Raw genomic sequence first — 22,350 nt, forward strand, 5'->3', positions numbered from 1 at the left:
GCTAGAACATTACAGCTGGGTAGAGTATAAGGATTCCTTGAGCGGTCTAGAGGACAGCACTCCTGTTTATTTATCCCATTATGGTGTTTGTCTATCCTGTAGCTCAGGGATGTCAAACTCACTTTCATGGGGGGGCCACGTCAGCCTCATGGTTGCCTTCAAAGGGCCAAATGTAATTTTAGGACTGTATAAGACTGTATAAGTACAGTCCTAAAATTACATTCTACCTTTTGAAGGCAACCACGAGGCTGATGTGGCTCCTGGTAAAAATGAATTTGACACCTCTGCTGTAGCTGTATGATATTGTTGGCTTAGTTCAGTTTGTGATCTGCTGTGGTTCACAGATTGATTCTGCCAAATTCCTAGCCCATTGTTCTCCAACCTGAATTTGACCAGTAAGTTATTGTTGATTATGTGTAGTACTTTGCATATGCCTTTGCTCAATCTTGCCCTGTTCTTCCAGTCCTCATTTTACAGTTTCAGTTTGATTTTAATTCTGTTCCTGCCCCCCAACATGCTTGCAGATCCTCTCTGCTTCATGCATGTTGTGTTTATTAGATGACTTTCCTATGCCAATATTCAGGTCACTACCTGAAATACTGACAAAAACAGCTTCTAGAGGAAGTCTGCAGGTGTTTTTCTGTCCTGCTGTAAAAAAGAGATATATCAAAGTTACTTACATAGTTTTGGCCTACTATTCCATAGTTTAATTTTATGTTCTACTTCAAGAATTTGACGGGGACTGTTAATCAAGTAGTGCTTGAAGAGAAATAGTTTTTAATTTGCAAAGTATCACTTCAAAATAAATACAAAAATCACAAGAAAATTGATTTGGACTGGATCGTCAGTCATTTGTATTATAAACCTTAAGGTGTTCATAAGTGGATTTTTACCCCAATTTTGAGCAAGTCTGAAACTAACCAGTTTTAAAAGTGGTTTTGCTACTTGTCCTCAGTCTGGAAGGTTGTTTCTTTGTTTTGCACTGACTTCCAACTTACAGACTGAATTTAGTCATGGCCAATATATATCTGCTTTTGTGCTTAACTGTCTCATCTATTTCTCTCACACAGTTGTAGGGGGAACCAACCTTCACTTTTGCTTCTCTAACTTCTGGTTTCCTATTAGAAGAAAGGCTTCCCACTCCCATGGTCATACCAGTTGCTGTGTTTTCATTGACATCTGTTTGCCTTGACCAGGAAGGATGGGCAGCTTGTACACAACCTCCCCACTGCTTTGTACAATGTCATAAATAATTCTCTAGACTTTGTCAGGCAAGATATTTCCAGTATCATATTTGCATGTCTGCAACTATGTTTTGTGGTTCTGAGACTGACCAGTGTATCTTTATCTTTCTCTCCAAATGATGAATTGTAAAAATAACAAAGTGGGGAGACAGATATGTCAGACATGGACCTGAATAAATCATGTAGTCCCCAGTGAGGAACAGTGGTGCTCTTTGTCACCTGCCAAACACAGGAAAAAATGATCGAACAGACTACCACTTGCCAGAGATATACAGCTTAAGACAGTTAGTGATTATTTGGCAACATGCTGGACCCATCTTGATTGATATTTGCAGAATGAAAAACTCTTTGGAATGAAATGTTGGCAAGTCTAGAAGAGTATCAGAGCTACACCATGAAATCCTGCCAGAATAGCTTGTTGTGGAAATTCTTGTGGATTATATGATGTTGTATGATGGGCATGAAAGGGTAGAAGGTGGATTAGCCAAGCATGATCATGGATTATATAATTCTAAACAAACTAGGAATGAAAAAATTCTCAGCACAGACTCTTCCATGTATAAGGAAACTGCTCCCAGGGAGATGACATGGGGGATAGCCATCAAAAAGGAGCTATTTTTGGCCAAGTTATGTTTTTTTCTCCTTTATTTTTTTCTTTTTAGGGGCATTTTTGTGCCAGCAGGGTGTAGGCCTCATTTATGTTTGTTTTCCAGGGCCAAACTGAACCTACAGAAATGTTGCAAGTCACAATTAAAACCTTTGCTGCATTATTGTATTCATTCCTGTTATAGCAGGCAATGAAAGTGTTACTGAGCAGTGCTGTGTGGCTGAAATTCAAGTCTAGAATTAGATAATGTTCCCTTTTTAAAAATATTTAACTTAATCAGCAGTAGAATGTAGTGTCCCTTCTCGATATACCTACTGAACATTTTTGGCTTTAATTGAGCATTTCTTTGTAGAGCATATTAGACAGTAACCTAATGTTTTAAATACAAATGGGAAAAAAAATGTGCACTGTGTCGCACCTCTAAAGCCAGTAGTATGGCACCTAGCACACAGAGAAGTAGTGCCTGAAACATTTTTGTTCTCATGAACAACCTTTATTCAAATAGACCTGCAAGGATGCAAGGCTGTTCTGGGTCAGTTAGAAGATCCATCTAGCCAGCCTGCCTTCCTGTGACAGTGGTGTTAAGTTACATTCCGTGGGAGAGAATGGACAAAACCAGCACCTCCCTAACACTTCCTTCAGCTGTTTTCGCCTCAGCTGGATGTGGTTTCTGCATACTTAGAATTTTTTGGTTTTGTTTTTGTTTTTTGTGCAGACACTTGTCCAATCTTTCCAATAAAAGTGAACTTTCAGCATCCACAGTAATCTTTGGCAAGGGCTTTAAAAGTTTGCTACTTCACCGCTTGAAGAGCAAACCTCTCTTTCGTTTGTTACTTCCTATCTTCTTTTGATGGCTTCTGAAAAGGACAGTGAAAGTTGGTCTCTGTCCACTCTTCTTATGCCATACATGATTTTTTAGATTTCTAATATTTTCCCATAAATTTTGTCATATCTAGACTGAAGAGCCTTAGCTTAAATAGCTATTCCCCATGCAGAGGCTGTTCCATATCTTTGTCCATTCTCCTCCTGCCACTTGGAAATATTTCCAGCTCTACTATGTCTTCTTTGAATAGAAGTGGCTAGAACTGTGTGCAGTACTTAAAGTGTGGCAAAACCTTGGATTATTCTTACAGTGGTATGTTCTCTGCTTTATTTTCCATACTTTTATTGATCATCTCTACTATGTCATTTGCTGTTGGGACTTCTACTGAGCCGAATTTCCATGGATTAGTCTGCCATAACCCTGACATAGTCGCTCCTCAGTGGTACTGGGCAGCTTAAAACAGTTCATTTTACTGTGCAATCAGTTTTGTACATCAGCTCATCCATGTTTGTCTACATTGGATTTCGTTTGCTGTTTCATTGTCGTCACTCAGTTTTGGAGGGTCCTTCTGCAGCTCACACACAGTCAGCCACAGTCTTTGTATCTGTGACTGTTAACAGTAGCTGACATCTACACCTCATGGCTCACTCCCTTTTCCTTGAGATTTTTTTTTTTTTTTTAAATGAAATAGTGTAGGTCTCAGAAGAGGTTCTACCACAGTTGCCAGAACTCCAGCAGGGACCTCCACCCATTGTGAGAAGCTGATTGCATTTTACTAAACAAATAACTAATTACTCCTAAGCATTGTTTTCAGTCTGTTAGCTGCTTCCTTCTAAAAGGACCTTATGTTACGGCTTCTTAAATTATTAAAAGCTGTTGGTGAAGGACGTTGTCAAAAGCCTTTTGAAAGTCCAACCAGAGTATATCTATCTACCCATCTTTATCTGTATGCTTGACCTCTTCAAAGAAAACTGCAAATTTGTAAGGCAGAATTTTCCACTGTTTAACTGTTTCCAAAGTGATAATTTTTTGCCAAGTGTTCATGTCTTAGTTTCTACTCCTTTGCTTACTAGTGATGTGCATGTCCATAATGCCTCAGATATACTTTTAAAAATTGTCATCACATTTGTTACCCAGCTGTCCTGAAATGTGAAAACTGCTTTTCAATTGACAGATTTCATGCCACTGCTCCTATTGCTTACAATTCCTTTAATTTACTGAGTGTTTTTATCTAGCTATTTCATGCATATTCCTTCCACACTCTGGAGTGCAGATTATTTGTACTTCAAGTATCATATTTTCAGTAGCCCATCTGAGCTGAACTGAAGGAAACTAATGAATAAAAATCTGAACTATGAAAAAGTTTGACGCTTTATGAGTGTGCTGGGCTCTAGTGAGCTGACCATGAATGAACAGCAATGGCAGGGCTTTAAGGTGAGACAGCTCCTCTACCCCTCTTGGAAATGAGTAGCACCACTTCCCTGCAGGAATGGACTGCAGAATAAGCTCTTCTTTCTCTTGAGCAACCAAGCCCTGCCCTGCACAAGGAACAGTAGTTTTACCAGTTGAGAATGGAGTGGAGCCAATGCAGATACCTGAAGAATGGTCTTACAATGCAGATCCCTGAACAGTGGTCTTACAGCCTAGATTAGCTTTTTCTGCTTTTTAAGAAAAGCACTTCTCTCATTGGACCTCAAAGAAAGTCTCTGAAATTCAGCGCAGCAAAGTATTCAGTTGCAGTTTGTAAAGTCCTCAATAACCTTTTAGTATGAACATTAGAAATGCATTTGTGGGTACCCCAGTTGTATTGGAATGTCTGACAGACCAGATGTGTCCTATCACTGCCACACAACATGACCTCCAGCCCTAACCAGCATAACAGAATTAACTATGGTACTATTTTCAGTTTCTGTCTTCAAAGACTCCCTTTTGCTTCACTGTGAGTCAATTCATTCCCCTTCTTTGGGTTGAAAACACAATGCTAGTATGATTTTATTTACACCTATTTGAAGTAGAAGGTCATTTCCAGAGAGAACATGTATGACGCTATCAGGGCTTTCCTTGGCACTCTTGATACATGCCAATCTTTGCATTACTGTCATTACTCCTTTCTGCCTGTCTGATCAAGAAATAACTTTGCTTCATTCAGGGAAGATTAAATATCCATCGTCACTGAACAGATACCTCCTGATAATTCTTAGGCCAGTGCATGATGATCATGGCCAACTGACAAATCGTAAAGCCATCGCCTGGGAAAACTATTAACTGGAATAAACATGGTCACTGAGCCTTGCTTTCTGGAAGAGTTAACCATCCTCTGACCTAAAAGGCTTCTGGACTGTGTTGACATCACAGGTCTTACCAATAAATGGTTCTACCGTTGCAAAAGACTGTTCTTTTGGAAGCTTTCTTGTAGATAAATACCATTTCCATCTTGTGAAATTTGTCTAATTTCCATTTCTTGCTTGGCAACTACAAATGTTAATCTAACATGCTTAACTGCACGATGAGCAATTCCAGTGGTTGCTGGAATCTATGTTGATTTCCTAATGTTTCTGATCTTGTAGGACTCATTTGACATAAACCCAAATGTTTCAAAATAGAAATGCAAATCCATTTATAAAGAAGAATACATGGTTTTATCCAGTTCATTGCTACCATTCAGTAATAGCTCACAAGCTTTTCCCTATTTCAGTGGTTTGGTATTATATATTTATTACCAACATATTAAATATACAGTAGAAACATTTCTTCTTTCTCCAAGAAAAGCTACTTTCATGTACACAGCTAAGCATTCACTCACCCCTCAGGTTCTAAGATCCTGCTCTCCAAACAAGAAGGCCACCAAGGAATATTATTTAAATGTGCAAAATAGACAGTTTAGGAAAGCTGTGACCAGTTTTTCATTGGATTTATTAAATTTAGGTTTTTCATCATGAACTAGATATCAATTCTCCTTGACTTTCCTCTGTAGTCTGAAGTAATTTAGAAGCAGGTATATGAATCTAGACATTAGGTTGCTAATTTAATCTAAAACGTAGGCTTCACTGAGGTCTGAATTAAAAAAAAAAAAAAAGAAAGAAAGAAAAAGAAAAGAAAAAAAAAAAAGAGTCAGTATTGCTTCATTAAGTGCTTATTGCAGCTCTCATTAAACACAGTGGAAGCTGAACTGAACCTTGATCACTCTTCCACTATGGAAGTTGGTACAGCAAGAGAGAACTCTGTATATCTGAATTAATACTTCACTTTATTGTTGTTGTTATGATTACAAATACCTACTTTAAGTGGAATATTACATGACTATGCTAGAATTAACAGTTCCTTGATGTGTTGTGATATTTTTGAAATCTTCACTAAACATCCATTATGTTGATGATTTCTTTTGTAGTACATTTGAATGCAATCATTTTGGGGGGTTATTTTTTGTCTCATTTTCTTACTTGCCTTTTCTTTATTTGTGTCTTTAGATCCTGTCATAGAGATATTTTTTTTTTTTGTCTTGTTTTCATGCTACTAAACTTAGGTAACTATAAAATCTCTAGGAACTGTTTCTCATATGAAGAGTTGTTGCTCAAGATGTCGTATCAAAACCAATGAGATTACATGTGGGTATGGAGACTTCATATAAATAATAGATGCTGGAAAACCTTACTTTTACACACAAAAAAATATAGACACCTGTGCAGCTCTAGCATTAACAAAATAAGGTCAGTGAATGCATCACCATCGTGCTTGGTGCATACAAGCTGCATACTTCTCTGTGTTAGGTTAAGCGTGTTGTACAGAATGGAACATCATCAGACTGATACAGTGCAAAGTTGAGGATGAATGGTCTGTGCTTACCATAAAAGAGTATTGGGTTTAGTACCTGCACACTCCACATAGATGAACTTAACTCAGTTCTTGATATTCCCATGAGTCACTGCTTTATTATTCTTCAGTAAATTATATTGGTGATAGAGGAGGAAATTGCTTAAATCGGGTCCCATGAGAAAGTCAGTTAAATGAAAACATTGTATTTACTATGACCAATAAGAGTTGAACTCAGATTTGTAAGACAAAGTACAGTGTGAAAAGGTTTATTGCTGGCAATATAAATGTTCACTGGAAACAGTATGACTACTATAGGTCACTGCATTAGTCATTTTCAATGTTATAAACTCTCTTGCTATTAATGTGCTTAGGAGTTTTATATTGATGTTTAAATAACTGCATAGAGGTATAACAGTATATCTAACTTGGTGCCCAGTTCCTAAATCTTTTATTCATACAAGTATCCCCATTAGATTTGATTGCTCTTGATTTATGCCTCTTAAATTCCATTAGCTTCAACAAGAGTTATTTCTGATTTATGGTTTTGTAAATGAGAAGGGACTTGATCCCACTGGGACTGGACAGATATTTACAAGTTTCTGGACAGGGATGATGGTTATTAAATATTTCATGATTGAGATTTAAAAGGAAATGAATATCAACGTTCTTTGCTGTGAAACTTCTCTTGCTGTAGTTTGTTAAAAATAAAACCTGTTTCTTAATTATATTTTATACTGTTTGCCTGACCGGAATAGCAGTGTCAGAACTTTGTCAAGCCTCATTCTTATGCTCTAAGTACGTATCAGAGAGTACAGATTACAAAGAAACAATAGTTCTTAGAGTCTGGAGTAGGTAATAATGTATGGAGTATGGCAGTTCTATTTGCTACTTAAATAAACATGCATGTTACTGCATGTATCTATCCTAATTCTCTTATCATTTTATGTTTGTTTACTGATAAAACATGAAATGGGATTGGAAGTCAACAAAATAGTGACAAAGCTCATTTCAAATGATGGAGTATATAATTTAGACATTTGAAACTACAAAGTATTGAGTTAGGAAAGAGGAAAAAAATCTCAGAAAGCAGAGGCAATGCTTTCTGAGTGGAGCCCATAAAATGTTTAAAGTGTATGTTTCCTATTTGATGGCTTTATTATGGGGGCAGTTTACTGAAACAAACATTACCATGTTGTCTAACAGCTTCTTTGCAGATGCAGACAACATTTTTTATGGCTTGAACTTGCAATGCATGATGTCTGTGTTGAAGTCACTTGAAATGTTGTAGAGGTTAAGTTTATTCATATAGCAGAAAATAAATACAATTTGTTGCACTCATTTTTACTTGCAGAAATAAGGCAGTGACTCACTGGGCTTCACAAAAAGGGGCATGAACTACCAGTTTGCATTGCATTGCTTTCTGTATTGAAAAGAAACAATAGAAAAGATTAATGGGAATGACGGCAGTAATTGATTTCCTTTTGAGAATTTTCATGAAACGTGTAGAGTTGCCCTGGGACTGCAACCCACAGTCACAGGTTGCTGAGCAACCTTGCATCACTTTACTTGATAGGGACATTAACTTGCCAGTTGCTGTGATGCCTGCTCAGGTGAAGAGCACAGTGACACTGGGGTTGCAATCATTAACACCTGTCATTGTATTTAAATTGTAACGTTTCACATGACAGATGTGGAAATGGCTTCCTTCACCATCTCCTGTCAACTCTTTTAGGCTAATATATCTGTTGGAAGACCAACCTTGCACTTCATGAAAAACACTCTCCTTGTCTGCCCAATAATTAAGGACGCTGCGTTAATTAATTTTTAGCTACTTTTTTAAACATTATTCCAATAGTCACAACCTGTTCATCAGCCCCAGAGAGGAGGTGGATGAAACAGTTACTGGCTTTAAAAGAAGGATTTCAAGTGCTGTAATCAAATTTCTTTCAATTTAATGCTTCAACAGTCAGCATAGTGTCCAGATATATTAAATTTCACACTTTTTTTATTCATTCTTAACTTGACTGAGGGCATATTTTACCCCCTCATCTCTAGGGAAGGGGTACCATGTAGCAAGTGTTCAGTGGGTACTGATGTGCAGCACAGTTCAGATTCAAGCTTTTCTTCCCGTAAATATTGAAGTGTGTTCTGGTTATCAGAGCTGCAACAGAGAAAGGTAGGGTTCAGGCTCTGCTTCTGGCATAATTTTTTGAAGGAATATGTATTTATTGTGATCTCATGTGACCCGTGGCCTATAGGACAAATTTCTCTCCATTGTTCATTGGTATAAGACTGAAATGTCAATTTCATCTGTTTCATCTGGTCATTATTCAGGCAGATTTTTTTGGCTTTATTTACCTGACAGGTGTCTTGGGGATTTTTCTTTTTATAATTTGGCTTGAGCATTCTTTTTTTTTTTTTTCTTCCCCTCCCCCCCTACACTTTTAGAAGTAGCTTGTTTTTGTAATTAAATATGGTCAAAGAGTATTTTTATTTTAAAGAAAATAAGGTAACCTCTCTCTCCTTTCACAATTCAATAAAGCAGAAAAATCTTCATTCTAATACCCATAGGACTTAAATGAATATATAATCACAAAAAGATGCCACAATCCTCTTTGGAAGGATTGCTTATCCTGCATAGTCGGGCAGATTAAATTAATAAATCTTAGTGTGATTTAACTTCTATTGGAATAAAGCTATGATACAGTTCTAATTTATATCTAATATCTGAACTTACTTATTTTGTAAATTCATATTACCTCCTGAGACTTGTGACCTGTTTTATGACTTAATGCTTTCCCATTCTTGCAAAGATAGTGGTACTAAAACTTGGTTGTATTCCATGACAAAACATTTATTTTTTTGATGAAGCAAAACATTTTGTGTGGCTATTTAGCTGTTAGTTTTTTATCTGCTTTTTTCCCATGTAATTCCACATGTTAAATAAGGTTACCAAGAGAGCACGAAAGTACTGGAATCTCAAAAGGCAGAATTTCATTTGTCAATATTTATTTTAAAATATGACTGTACAAAGTCGTCTATATGCAGAAGGTATGGTCTAGGAAGCTTTTTACAATTCAACTGAAGTTTTTAGAAGTTATAAGCCTAGTATCAGTTTCAGAGGAACCTGAATTTGGTTTATATTACTAAGTATATTTTATAATATATTTAGAACAGAGCACTTATCTATTTAGAGAAGTAGAATTTTGGAATTCTAAAAATACTTTAGAGTAAATCTAACTAGGACTTTAGAATTGTACTTTTAAATTTAGATATTAATTTGAGTTAAATTTTAATTTCAGTTTAGAATTGAGACTCTAAATATGTTTATATTGTATTCTGGAATGCCATAGAAAGCCTTGAAAAGAAAACCTCTTAGAAAAAAATATTTTTAAAGAAGTAATCCAAAATAAATTATGTCAACTCATGTAAAGTGTATCCACTTCAAATTGAATTTTTTTTAATATTCTTTTTAAAGTACAGCTTTACTCAGTTTAGCTACAGTAGTATTTTCTGAGAATTTTAAGCTTCCTAAGAGATAAATAAAAATTCAAATTCACATTAAAATTTATGAAGTGACTTTGAAAAAAATCTCAGCCATTATACTAAGTTAGGATGATATGAAGAGTCAGGATGTTGTTACTGTTTTATTCTATTAACAAAGGTACGTGAAAAGTTAAAAGACTAGAGAGCTTATGTTTATTTTTCCAGTGAAAGAGTTAATGTGCCACTTTAAAGCGAAATGCAGCAGTATGTAAGCAACAGCAGTGACGTTATTTGAAATAACATAATGCAGAGGTATTTTATTTTAATGATTCTGTTATTCATTTTTGACATGAACCGTTTAAAAAGGCAAACTGTACTTTGGGCAAACTGTAAGTGCCCAGACAAAATTTCTGCATTCAAATAATTGAAACACTAAGGAAAAATACAACAGAAGTCCGGAGTGGCGTATGTTAACTCAGTCAGGGGATACATTTTTCTCCCCATTTAAACAGAAGGAAAGGGAATGCCAAGGGTAAAGTGGTGAAGAGTTAGCATGTTCTTACCATTGTGATGTTTCTGCTGTAATAGCCATGTGGCTTAATTTATCGTCTAGTTTTGAGGGTTTGTTTATTTTTCATATGCAGGTGGTTCAGAAGAGAACCTCTTTTATTTTTTTTTTTTTTTTCCCCTGCTGAACTGTCCTGTCCTCCAGACCAAACAAACTGAGCAAAACCTCTTGATTACAGTATAGGTTTTTTCTAGGAGACTCAACAAGTGTTTCAAGAAGGAGGGGTGCATTTAAAGCCAAGCCCAGCTTGTTCAGAGAGTTACTATTCAGGAACAGCAACATTCTGCACACATATCAGTTCCCTTTAAAACAAATCTGAAGAGAAAGAACTGTGAGAGAAGCAAAGATATGAACTGGCAAGCTAAGCTATTCCTCCCTTGAGCAGATACAGAGATGTTTTCACAACTTGGGCTGTCAGATTTCCGTTAGCTAATTGGGCTTAAAATAGAGCTGAGAACTGGGTTACTTGGGCATTTGAGTGTAGCTGTAATTCAGATTTTCAGAGTAGTCTGGGTTGCATCTGACGTGCCAATCTGTGTGCATACATACATCACTTTCCCTCTGCTACTGCTCGGAATTATTTTAGTTTGGGCCCATTAAACATACACTTTTCTCCCCTACCTGGTAGATATTTGTGTAACACAGAGATTCAAGCCTCTGTAACAGAGAGACTAAACATCATTATTTCCATTCTTTAGCCTAGTCATCAGAGCAGTATTATCTTGCTACTGCAGCTCAAGACAAAACTATAGTGTTCAGTAGTGCTGGTCGTTTGGGCGGTTTTTTTAATGTTACTTGCCTTTAATAATCCAGTAAATTATTTTAGCTCAGGTGGGGTAGTGTAGGTTATCAGCCCTACAGGGGACTAACAGATATAAATATTTGGATAGGGGACTCTTCCTTTGTGTTGGAATTTCAGGTTTTGGGCTGCACAAGGTCCAGAAGGACTGTGCTTCTCTTTCCTGAATATTTTATAAACTGATCTTTGTGAAAGCCCTGAATTCTCCAAAACTGAAAGTCATCCAATATTTGACCTCACTACAGTGTGCCATATGTGGGCAAACCTTGCTACTGTTTCTTGGGAATGACACATAGAAAGTGAAATTCCCCATTCTGATGACCAAAAAAAAAAAAAAAAACAAACCCAAAACAAACCAAAACCTTTTGATTAGAGGGTATATTTGGAAGAGAAAGAGAAAGAGCCCCCATCTCAGTCTGCAGGTCAGTTGGGGGAGCTGCTCTGCAGCTGTCAGCGTGGTGGAGAGCTATCAGTGCTGAACCAACAGTGGAGTTTTGGGCAAGATAGCTCGAGGTTAGACAAGTGTGGTCACTACTGCAGTATCTTATGGGAAAAAAATCTACCCCAGCACACAGTTTTGCTGCTTGGAATACAAGTCAAGTTCACGTTCCACATCTTGGATGAAAATGCCCTTTCCAGACATCAGTACTTTGAGTAGGTCAGTAAAAAGTTAACAGTCTCTGCATGGCTTTCTTGCATCTAAATGCTGAAACCAGAACCCTGGTTTTAAGATGTTCAATGTTTCCTAAGTCTGGCAGGACACAAGAATGGAAGGTTTCTGTGGTATCAATGAACTTGTCTTCACCTGTGGATAACAAGGGGCCAACGGGAGTCAGAATTAAGGGCTGCGGGGCTCACCTCCTTTGTGTTCATTACAGCACGGTGTGCATCGAAGGAGCGTAAGTGGTGTTGTAACTTCTGTCAACATTTGGTTCTGTCAGAATGCTTTGTGATACTTGTTTGCCTTCACTGGCAGCTAGTGCAGGAAAGAAAACTCTAGTAATACCAACACATTCTGTTTCAGTCTTTTCAGAGTGAATTGTTTTCATTTTTGCTCTGAAATGTGGTTTCCAGTGTACTTTGTATAATCTGACAACGTTTTAAACATTTTAAAGTTTGAAACATAGTTGAAGTGATTTTGTCAAAATGAGATCACGATAGTAAACCTAATAAACTTTCTTCATCTCTCTGTTCTTGGTATTTTGCTCTGTCAAGGACTTTAGCACTTTAGAAATTTGTTGAAAAAAAGTAGTGAAGGGTCAGATCTTCAACCCCATCTGAAACACATTACTGTACCTATTTATAATTATTTATGTTCCAGGTATGTGCAGGGGTAGCTTCTTTGGCTCTTTTAGCACTTAATAGAGTTCAGAACCAGGTTTGGACCTGATTTGCCTTCCTTTCCCCATCCATTTAGGACCAAAGTCAGTAAAGACTGGAGAAACAGGGGCACTTAAAATATATCCCCCAATTCACTAACTCCACAGCATATGGTTTTCCACTCAGCCCACTGGGAGAAGTGTACTTTGTAGCCTAATGCTTAGATGATCCTTCTCTTAAAAAAAAAAAAAAAAAAGAAAAAAGTTTATTTACTAGATAAGAAAGGGTTGGAAAGGCTTCTCTTGAGGTCATTCTCATCAGATTGAACAACTTCCCTGCTCATACATGGATGTTTAAGTTGTAGTTTGAGATCTTAGCCAGATGTGTCAGCTTGGTGTTCATGTATATGTATTTGATGTATATTTAACAGGCAGCTTTAGCATTTTCATTTCTTTACAGAGTTTATGAGGACACTCACATAAGCATGTAGATGAATTTGTTCAGTAATTATGTTCTAAATTATCTTAATATTGTCTTAGACTATAAAACTACATATGGAAGAAATATATTCCAAGGACAAGCCTAGGAAGCTTGGCTCTTATTTCATATTGTCTTTAAAATTCACACCTTTTCTCAACTTTAAATAGAAAATAAGACCTAGTAAACATAAAATTAATGTAAATATGTGGATGCTTTGGTTTTCTGGGATTCCACCATGATATTACAAGATTGTTACTTCAAGGAATTATTTAATCCTTGAATAAACACACTATGGTACTATTAAAATGAATGTATTTCTCTTTTTAAAACATTCAGTGATGGAGATTACTTCTTAAGAGAGTAAGTCTCCCTACCCCCACCATCCATTCTCCTTGCTTTTGGCCAAGCAATTTCTCAGGAATGTTTCTCTGTTTCTTTTTAGAGAATTCAGGTCCTCCAGGTCAAAAAGGAGATTACAAATATTTCCCAAGGATAAAACAGTTAAATTGCCATCAGTCTCTAGGGTGGTTAGCTCTGCAGTCTGGTGTTTCTCTCTTTACATTGCTTTTCCTCTGAGAGTGCCTCTAAGACCTGGTAGTTAAAAGTATAAAAACCAATTTAACAAGAACATCCATAATGATAAGTTTTATTGTGCTATATTTCCATGGTTTAACTGTTCTCCAAGTGGTCAAGGGATTTGGAAGGTCTAAGTAAATTCTCATTAAGGGAAAAGAGGGCAATAAAATTTTTAATAATGCTGGTGTTACCTTACTATGAGAGGCACTTGCAGTTAGTGAATGTGAATTAAATTCCATTCAAAAGATTTGAGATCCTTTAATTTAATTGATAGTTAGGAACTAAAGCTGTAGATCTCACAATTTTAATTAATTGTTATTAATAATAATTGTTGTTATCTTAAAACTCATGGTGCCTGGAAGACATGGCATTACAATCACTACACTTAATTCTAAGGGCTTAATTCTGCCTCCTGAACCCAAGGTTTCAGAGGAGAGTACAGCTATCAAGCATTACAGAGCCTCAGGCTATCCCACTTTGGCTGGAAGGTAGAGCATGCAGATCCCTCCAGTCTCTTCTGTGAGTCGCTAGTGCTGCTAAACTGTAGGATCTCCAGGAGTGCAATTAGGTTTTCTCCTAAATCTGCTCTTTTGGATACCTCGGAGGAGTCAGCTAGAGTTTCTCTTTAGCAAAGAAAGAAAGAAAGAAAGAAAAATCCTCAAGCAAGTACAAGATACAGAACAGAGAAGTGAGTGATATTGAGAATTGGGTAGCACAAAACAAGAAAGATGTTTATTTACCCTAAAATATGACTTTTCTATTTGTGCAGTACACAAAGAAACACACGATAGCAAGTTTCTAATTCACTCTGAAGACAGCAAGGTCCATGAAAAGTCTGTAGACTTTGTAGCTACTCTGGCATGGTGAATATATAATTTACTGACCTCTGAGGGCTTAGGGAGAAAGAGTAGCATCACTTTCCAGTAGTTGGCATTTCAACCTTGTTTGAGGCTAGTGATGAGTCCAGGAAGTGACCAGTTGCACTCCTTTGTCTCAGGGAAGCATGCCATCATCTGCACTGGTGCTAACCCTGGAACCAACTTTCAATAGTTGATATAAATAATAACAATTCCAAAAAGATGCAAAAGTAGCCTGATGCTAAGGGACATTCAACAGCTACAGGCTGTTAAATTCAGAGTAAACTCTGGTTAATGTAGTCAAAATTGATGTAATAATGTGTCTGTGTAATAATGTCACTAATTTCCCTTTGGGCTAAAATTAAGCATGGAAACTACTTTTTATTCTGACACACTATGTCACCAAAAGACTATGGTGATCCGCAGAAAATGAACCAGTATGTGCTCTGGCACCTGCTCTGGCAACAGATTTCAGCCTGAAGAGGACCATGTGTTCGTAATATCAGAAGGTCCAGGCTCCTACAGCGCTTTGAAGTGTCCACAGGAAGACTTCCCCATATATCTTTAAGGAGAGTTTATTTGTGGGCATGCACTTGGAGGTGCGAGACTGGGCTCATCCAAGCTACAGACAGAGTTCCACCACTTCAGCTAGAGTTGCGTTTCGAAGAGAAGACAGCATGAAAATTATCATCGCAGTAATAATATACTCTAATCAGGCTTAGTTAAACCAATTCTTATTTAATTTATAATCAGCTACATTTTAAAATTTTAAGATAAAATGTTCAAGTTCTCCTTGAGAATAAGATTTTTCTATCAATATTTTTCTTAGTCCACTTTGATATGTTCTCAAGACTTTTGTTTTCTAATATTCTATAAGAATATCCTTGCAGTTTTCAGTAGCTTATTTCCAGTGTCTTTTAACCTACCTTTACTGTTGAACTCTCAAATTTCCTACATGTATATTCTTAGATATGCAAATTCAGAATACTGAATTTTTTTGCGAGTAGAGTTTTTGAATGTTCTTCTGTACTCTGGTGACTTCACTCCAGTTTATTTGCAAAACGAAGCCTGTTTTCTGAGGTCACTTTGAGTTTCAACTTGAAATGACAGTAAGCTCAGTTGTCCCTTTTTTGCTTGTCATTAAGGAACTTTTAACTAAATTAAGTGTCTTAAAGATTTGCAGTGCAATAAAAGGTCAAATTGCAAGTGAGTTTCACAGACATTCTCCCTAAAGACAGGGAGGCTGGATGTTTGTTTATAGGTATGCGAAACTTAAGTTTCAAGTTATAAATGTTTAGATATTAATGACCTTGGAAAAGAAAATTTCTGTGTCAATTGTGAAGGCTGTTTTAGTTTAATATTTACGTTGCTACTGTGTACTGATGGGATAAATAAGAAGTGTTTCTATTGTACTGCTGTGAAATTTGCAATTTTGCATGAACTGATTTTTGTACTTTGAGCTAGTCATTATTCTATGAAGTTACCGTTTCCATCTTTCTTCTACTTCTTTCATGCCCACATTTGGCAGAAAGAGAAGCCTATTGCTGTTGTATAGTCTGATGCTGTGAATGTCCTTTTTATAATTTAATTATATAAATAGCCAAATCTAGTGCATTTTACAGTATATTTCCTTAAGCAAACTAGATGGAATGCTTTTTAATAACCATATAGCCATTTGATCGTTTTTATACTTGCCATTTGAAGACAGTTTGGATATAGATTGATATAGAATTACTTAAAGTACTGCATATAAATTAAACATTAAAAAGGTAGATACAGGCAGACTAAGCAGCTCAATTATAATCTTTGGTTATGCAGTTACTGCCTCAAGGACACTTCATCCATTTCATATCGTATGTCCTTCTTTTGAAAGATGATCAGTGGGTTCAAGTAACACTTCAGCGTGCAGGAAATTGCATAATTTATAGACTTTTAGAAATGAAAAACAGAAAACTGGTTTTCATAAATTAAATCTCCCTCTCTTTTTTTTTTTTTTTCTTCTGTCCCCTTGCAGATTGGAACACTGAAGGATTACTACCACTTCTACCATAGTAAAACAATTAAAAGGTCAGTTCTCTCAAGCAGAGGTACCCACAGCTTCATTTCGATGGAACCAAAGGTAAGAAAATCCACCTATGTGTCTGAGGGAAAAGCCTTTGCATTTTTTATAATTTCATACCAGAGGACATTCACCTGAATGGCATATAGCATTACAAGAACTGACACACTATCTGTTCGTAAGGTTCTGCTTCCCATTAAAATGAAGTGAAGACAATACCATGCTATTAAGTATGTGCTATTCTTGGAACATAAGGACCAACATTATTCGTGGAGGAGTACAGGAATTTTTTTAATGTACTAATCACTGTCCTGTGCTTCTCTGCAAAACCACATATGTAACATTTATGTCCACATATCTCCTATAAAGCAACCAGCTTTCAGAATGAGGATGAGCAATGTGGGATGGTACAATGTTCAGAGGAAAGTTTCTCTCTTTTTTTTTTTCCCAGTCTTTTTCTGGACTTGGTGTTTGAGGGATTAAAATAAGAATGTTCTTTTCCACCATCCTTTTGGCAGTTCCTGCTGATCTTATGATCTTAATTTTAAGATCTGTTTGATGCATGATGTCATGTCTTTGGACTATATGATATCATAGGTAACTGTCAATATAATTTAATTACTGATTTATGGTTAAGTATAATATTGTCTTGTATCTGTACCCAAGACACACTTTTGTTTTAATCCTTTAATTTCAGGGGTTAGTAGCTTCGTCACTGACTGTAGAATTGGATTTCCTTTGGTTTTGTTCTAGAAAGGAAGTGTGGAGAACGTCGTATTAGCTTTTTTTATGCTGTTTGTGTAACCCACTTTCCCAACGAAACCCCAGGTCACTGGTGTTTTTCAGTTGTGATAACACAGTCAAGCTTTTTTTAGGTCCTTGGATGATGACTGCTGTCTGTTTTGAACTTGTCAGGTTTTACCCGACAAGGAATTTGAGAATAAAAGTTATTGGTAAAAGGCGATAAATCATACAGGAATCCTTCTGCAGTCTGGAAAGCCCTATTTAGGGCTGAAGTTCCTCTTGAGGATGGGACACGGCTAGAGAAGTGCACACAAAGTGTGTTCAACCCCATTTTCATAGAGCTGACCTGTTTAACCCTCTAAGAGCAACAACAGCTCTGCTGAGCAGCATATTTCGGGGATTAGTATGAAAATGGTCAGGGCCCAAACCTTTGTTCCTATGAGTGCTAGGACCACTATGTAAACAAGTGCTGCACTTAGAATAGGTGATACTGCAAAAGGAAGGAAAAGTGTTCACATCTGCGCCAGGCCACATTCTTTCCTGTGTTCACAAAGGTGAAGCAATTGACACACAAATGCACAAGTTCATAGGTACATACCACCATAAACTTTGGTGTTACACCCAGATTCCAAGTACTCCTTCTGCACCTCTGGCAGCCAGCCCAGACTACTGTGGCCAGAATTGTGGGAGACTCTAAGGCAAAGCATAGCAGAAAATCAGAGCCATCATTTATTTTCCAATGCTTTCCATGTTACACCATTTAGGTCTAATCCCCAGCCTGTGCTGCTGCTGGTACAGAATTTCTGCATTTCTGATCATTGTTAAATGTCACTTTAATAATGAGGAGTTCTACTGAGGGTTGTGCAAGGTACTCAACCCTGCTACTGATTCTGTATCTAAAGAGATGCTGATAGTCTAATACCTAGATATGGCAGAAGTGTCTGTGATTGACTTCGTGGCTGCTCCACTGAACCTGGGCTTGGGAATTCTTCTCTGGCTGCAGACATGTCAAAATAAATATATGTATTTGTAGAATAAAGGCCAGCTTGTCCTCAGTGTGTATAACATTTAATGACTATTAAAACACCCTGGAAATCAAATTGTATTACATAAGCTGGACCTTTTAAAAACAAAAGGTTTAATCTTATTGGGCCAGTACTATATGCTATTATATTTATGAGTGTGACTGTATCTAATGCCAATATTTGCAGCAGATTAGATGATGTGTATTTGTGAACAAAGGAACACTGAGGATTGTTTACTTTAAAATCATTTAGTGGTAGTTTACTTAATGCTTAAAATGCTCTCCAAATGCTCTCTAAAATGCACACACGACTGACTTGATCTGTGCTTGCTTCAGATGTGGATCACTAATTTGCTGCTTTATGAAATTCTAAATTACGACATTTTTAGTAAGTGGTAATTCATTATGTAAATAACCTGCATATAATAGAAGAACAATTATGAAATCTGGTATTTCTAAACTATTTGTGTGAATAGTGTTTGATTTCATGGTGTGGATGCACAGGGAAAGATATATAGGTACTTTAAAAACTTGCTGTTGTGGACTTGAGTTAATGAATTGCTTTGAAGATCTTTGATGATTTATTTTCTTCTGGAAAAACCTCTTGACACTGTTATAAACAATATTAATAGATACAACAGGAAACATAAACTGAAGACATGTGGATTACACATTTTGACAATTTTTTCAACATTAGATAAACATTACCTTGTATTTAGATGAAAAGTTAAAGGGTATGCAGCGTAACTCAATTTTATTCATTAGCATCCATATTCTTGCATAGCAATGTTGTGTGGTGTCATTTAGAAATGATATTAATTAAGTAGTTTTAGGAAAAGATGCCCAAATGAGGTGTTAATATCCCTAACATAGATTGGCATGTAGAAAATTTGAAACACAGCCTTATCTACAGCATCTTTTCTAGGTCTGTGTGTGTCTCCTATGTGTTGATGGAAAAACAAAGAAGTGAGAGAAGTTCGTGGATTCAAAGCACAGATTAGTGCTATGCATCAAAGCTAAGATTTGAATGTAATCTATCACAGAGGTGTCTGGTCTCTCCAGCTGATGTGCTACTTGTGGTTGGCCTTTGGCAGGGGTCAATGAAAGCCCTATGCCATGGATCCTTTTTAGCTCCATGGAGTTAGCTCAGCAGAGTTATTTTCATGATGCTGCAGTGCATGAAACAATGGTAGCAGGAGTAAAAAGCAAGTGGAAAGAGGGACAGAATCGGTCCATAGCTGAGAGGTATCATGAAGCTCAATTCAGCTCTTAAATGGTTGAATGCATTGCTGGTAGGCTCTCTATTGAGATCAGACTATTACAGCACTTCCAGAGCTGGGAATAAAAAGCTGTGATACACCTCTGAGTTTGCTGCAGCGGTGACATGAAGACTCACAAGGTGGAAAAGATTGCAAAGAATGGTTGCAACCTCAGTCTGTAGGTCAGACCCTACATCAATAGAAAACATGAGGAAAATCATGTGGAGCTTTTCTATCACCGAAGAGATGCAGTTCCAATGAAATATCAGAGTTGAAGCACCTACACGTGACAATAATATATAGAAGTTAAATGGACAGTATAGATGAGAAAGGTGTCTTTATATGCTGAACTATGGCATGGGATGAAGAGTTTGTAGTGAAGGGCTGTAATAATGAAATTTGTGACTCATATGTTGAGATATATCTCATGGAATCAAGTAGCATAAATTGCAATGCAATAATACTAGAAGAACACAGCTTTAAAGGTAATGAAAGGCAGTTTTAAGATTGACAATATATTCAAATTGATTTCCATACTAACCAAAGTTTGTTCTGTTTTACTTACAAGGTCCCCAGTGCTCTGCATCACAATGGAGATCTGATAAAGACATGTGACTCATAGCAGTGCTCAAAAAAGTAGAATTAATAATTTAAGTTGCTGTAAAGTGTCACATTTAGTAACAGAGAAGACATTTTAGTAATTGTTTATCAATCTCAACTAAGATGACATCTCCTTCTTTTAAATTTTGATTAATTTCAGGAAGGTTCATTCGGGGTTTGAACTCTTAGTTGATGGGTCATGTTCACTCATCTTTTAGAGATATCAAGATTTCCAGTCTCTTTTCCACTGAAATAAGAAGTAAAGCTACCTAATTTCAGCAAAATACCCTGCTTGACCAGGGTTTTGTGGAATTGTGATGCCTTGGTCACCTCTGCTCCAGGATTAGAATATCTGGGGAAACATTACTGTAGATATTTGCATTTTGACCAGCCTCACCCAACCAGACGCAGAGCAGATCTATATGACTTGGTGATGCAAAAGTGTTGGTACCGTGTGTATATGTGGAGGGGATTCTTATCTTTTACATAACAAACTGAACAGAACTGTGGGCAGCAACATGTAAAATGTTGACAGGCATATCTTTGGTGAGACAACACCAAATGATCTGTGCTGTCTTCAGAGAACAGGAATGTATCCTGTCCTTATTACTGGTAGGACATTGTGGATGTTTGTGAGACGGCAGAGAGGAGCAGAACTGTAGTAGCCATAAGTAAATGTTTCACCATGTTGCTATGTAGTTACAGCAGTTCATATGGCTAAACAAGGTTGATATGAGAGAGAGCTATCTAAAGAGTAGGGGAAGAGATGGATTTCACAACAAGGGGTTGGTCTTGCTTTGGCAAGGAGTGTGCCACTACTTGTGGAGTGTGCCTTTAGGAAACGTGTTTAATCACTCTGGATCAGACTGTTCATTGCAAATAGAGAGGAGGGTTAAAATTTTCAGTGCTAAGAAAATCATCATCAAGTTGTTTTTTCAAATTATTAATGAATTCAAATGTTCCAAGATTGCAGTATGAGGTTGAGTAAGGAGAAAATAAAGCTTAAAAAAATTTGGATTTAAGGTAGGGAGCACAAAATTCAGCAGAAATTAAGAATGTTATTACAGTACTAAAACATCAGGCTTCTAAAAGCCAGCATCATGGACTTACTGCTTAGAGAAATTCAAATGACAATGTTGTTGTGGGTAAGGTTGTGTTTCACATTGGCAGTGCAACATATTATTTTGTTAAACCTCATTAGTGAACAGAAGGATTTTGGTAGCCAAATGGAACAACACAACAGTTAAACACTGGGACCAAGTGAGTTACTGATATCTGCCTGGGTAGCCATAATCTGCAGAAGCACTTGGAGGACAAAGAATCAATACTGCCCTGCTTGGTTGCAAAATGACAGGAACCATCATGCTGTTTTCCATGCTCAGAGTTTGACTGGGGGGTTAAGTTAGTTATTAAGAAATGCAATGTTTACCACTGTAGACCCTTTATTTAATTGACTCAAAAAGCGTCCACATGAGCAATCCTTCCATCTTTAGTTTGGACAAAATCAAGAATCAGACTTGCTATTTCTAAGGCTTCTGTTGCTGGGTGAGTTAGAACATGAACTGAATCACAATGTATGAGAGGGCATAGCAACATCTCCCTTTAGCACCTGCCTCCAGAGTGTTAAAAAGTTTCATGTAAACATGAGCAAATAGTCCTACAACTTGGATCTTTTTTCAGGGTTTTTTGAGATATGAAGTTGCTGTTCACTGACAAAGAACTGCAATAGAACCTGCCGTAATTAGTGTTGTTCTAACTGCTCGTTGTGGTGTTGTAAAGTTTGCACAAGGGGGTGAGTACTGTTTTTACTTGACAGTGATAGAAATCAGTACTTACAGGGGTGCCTGATATATTCCTAGTTTTAGCTGAAACCACATTCTTCATCAGCAAAAATCCCTGAGAAGTCTATGTTGCTTCAGCAGGAATCAAGAATAATTTTACCATGCTAAGGCTGCATCAGACTTATGTTCATTTGTAATTCAGTATGGACTAGATTGCCGTTCACAATATACATAGACCTAGATGAAAACCACAGTGATTAGCCCCAGTGAGTAGAGGAACAACAGAGTGGAATTGCAGCTGCATTTTGTA

General features: G+C 36.9%; 1 protein-coding gene across 2 annotated transcripts in view; it reads left to right on the forward strand.

Moving 5' to 3' along the window:
• The window catches only part of PCSK5 (proprotein convertase subtilisin/kexin type 5), a 256,587-nt gene that overhangs the window by 8,737 nt on the left and 225,500 nt on the right, over positions 1-22,350 (forward strand). For both annotated transcript variants that reach the window (XM_005499780.3, XM_065046018.1), the window contains exon 2: positions 16,588-16,692. In XM_005499780.3, coding sequence (XP_005499837.1) covers positions 16,588-16,692 — 105 coding nt within the window. The remainder of the gene's footprint in view (positions 1-16,587; positions 16,693-22,350) is intronic.

Source organism: Columba livia, chromosome Z (genome assembly GCF_036013475.1).
Source record: "Columba livia isolate bColLiv1 breed racing homer chromosome Z, bColLiv1.pat.W.v2, whole genome shotgun sequence".
Lineage (NCBI taxonomy): Eukaryota > Metazoa > Chordata > Aves > Columbiformes > Columbidae > Columba > Columba livia.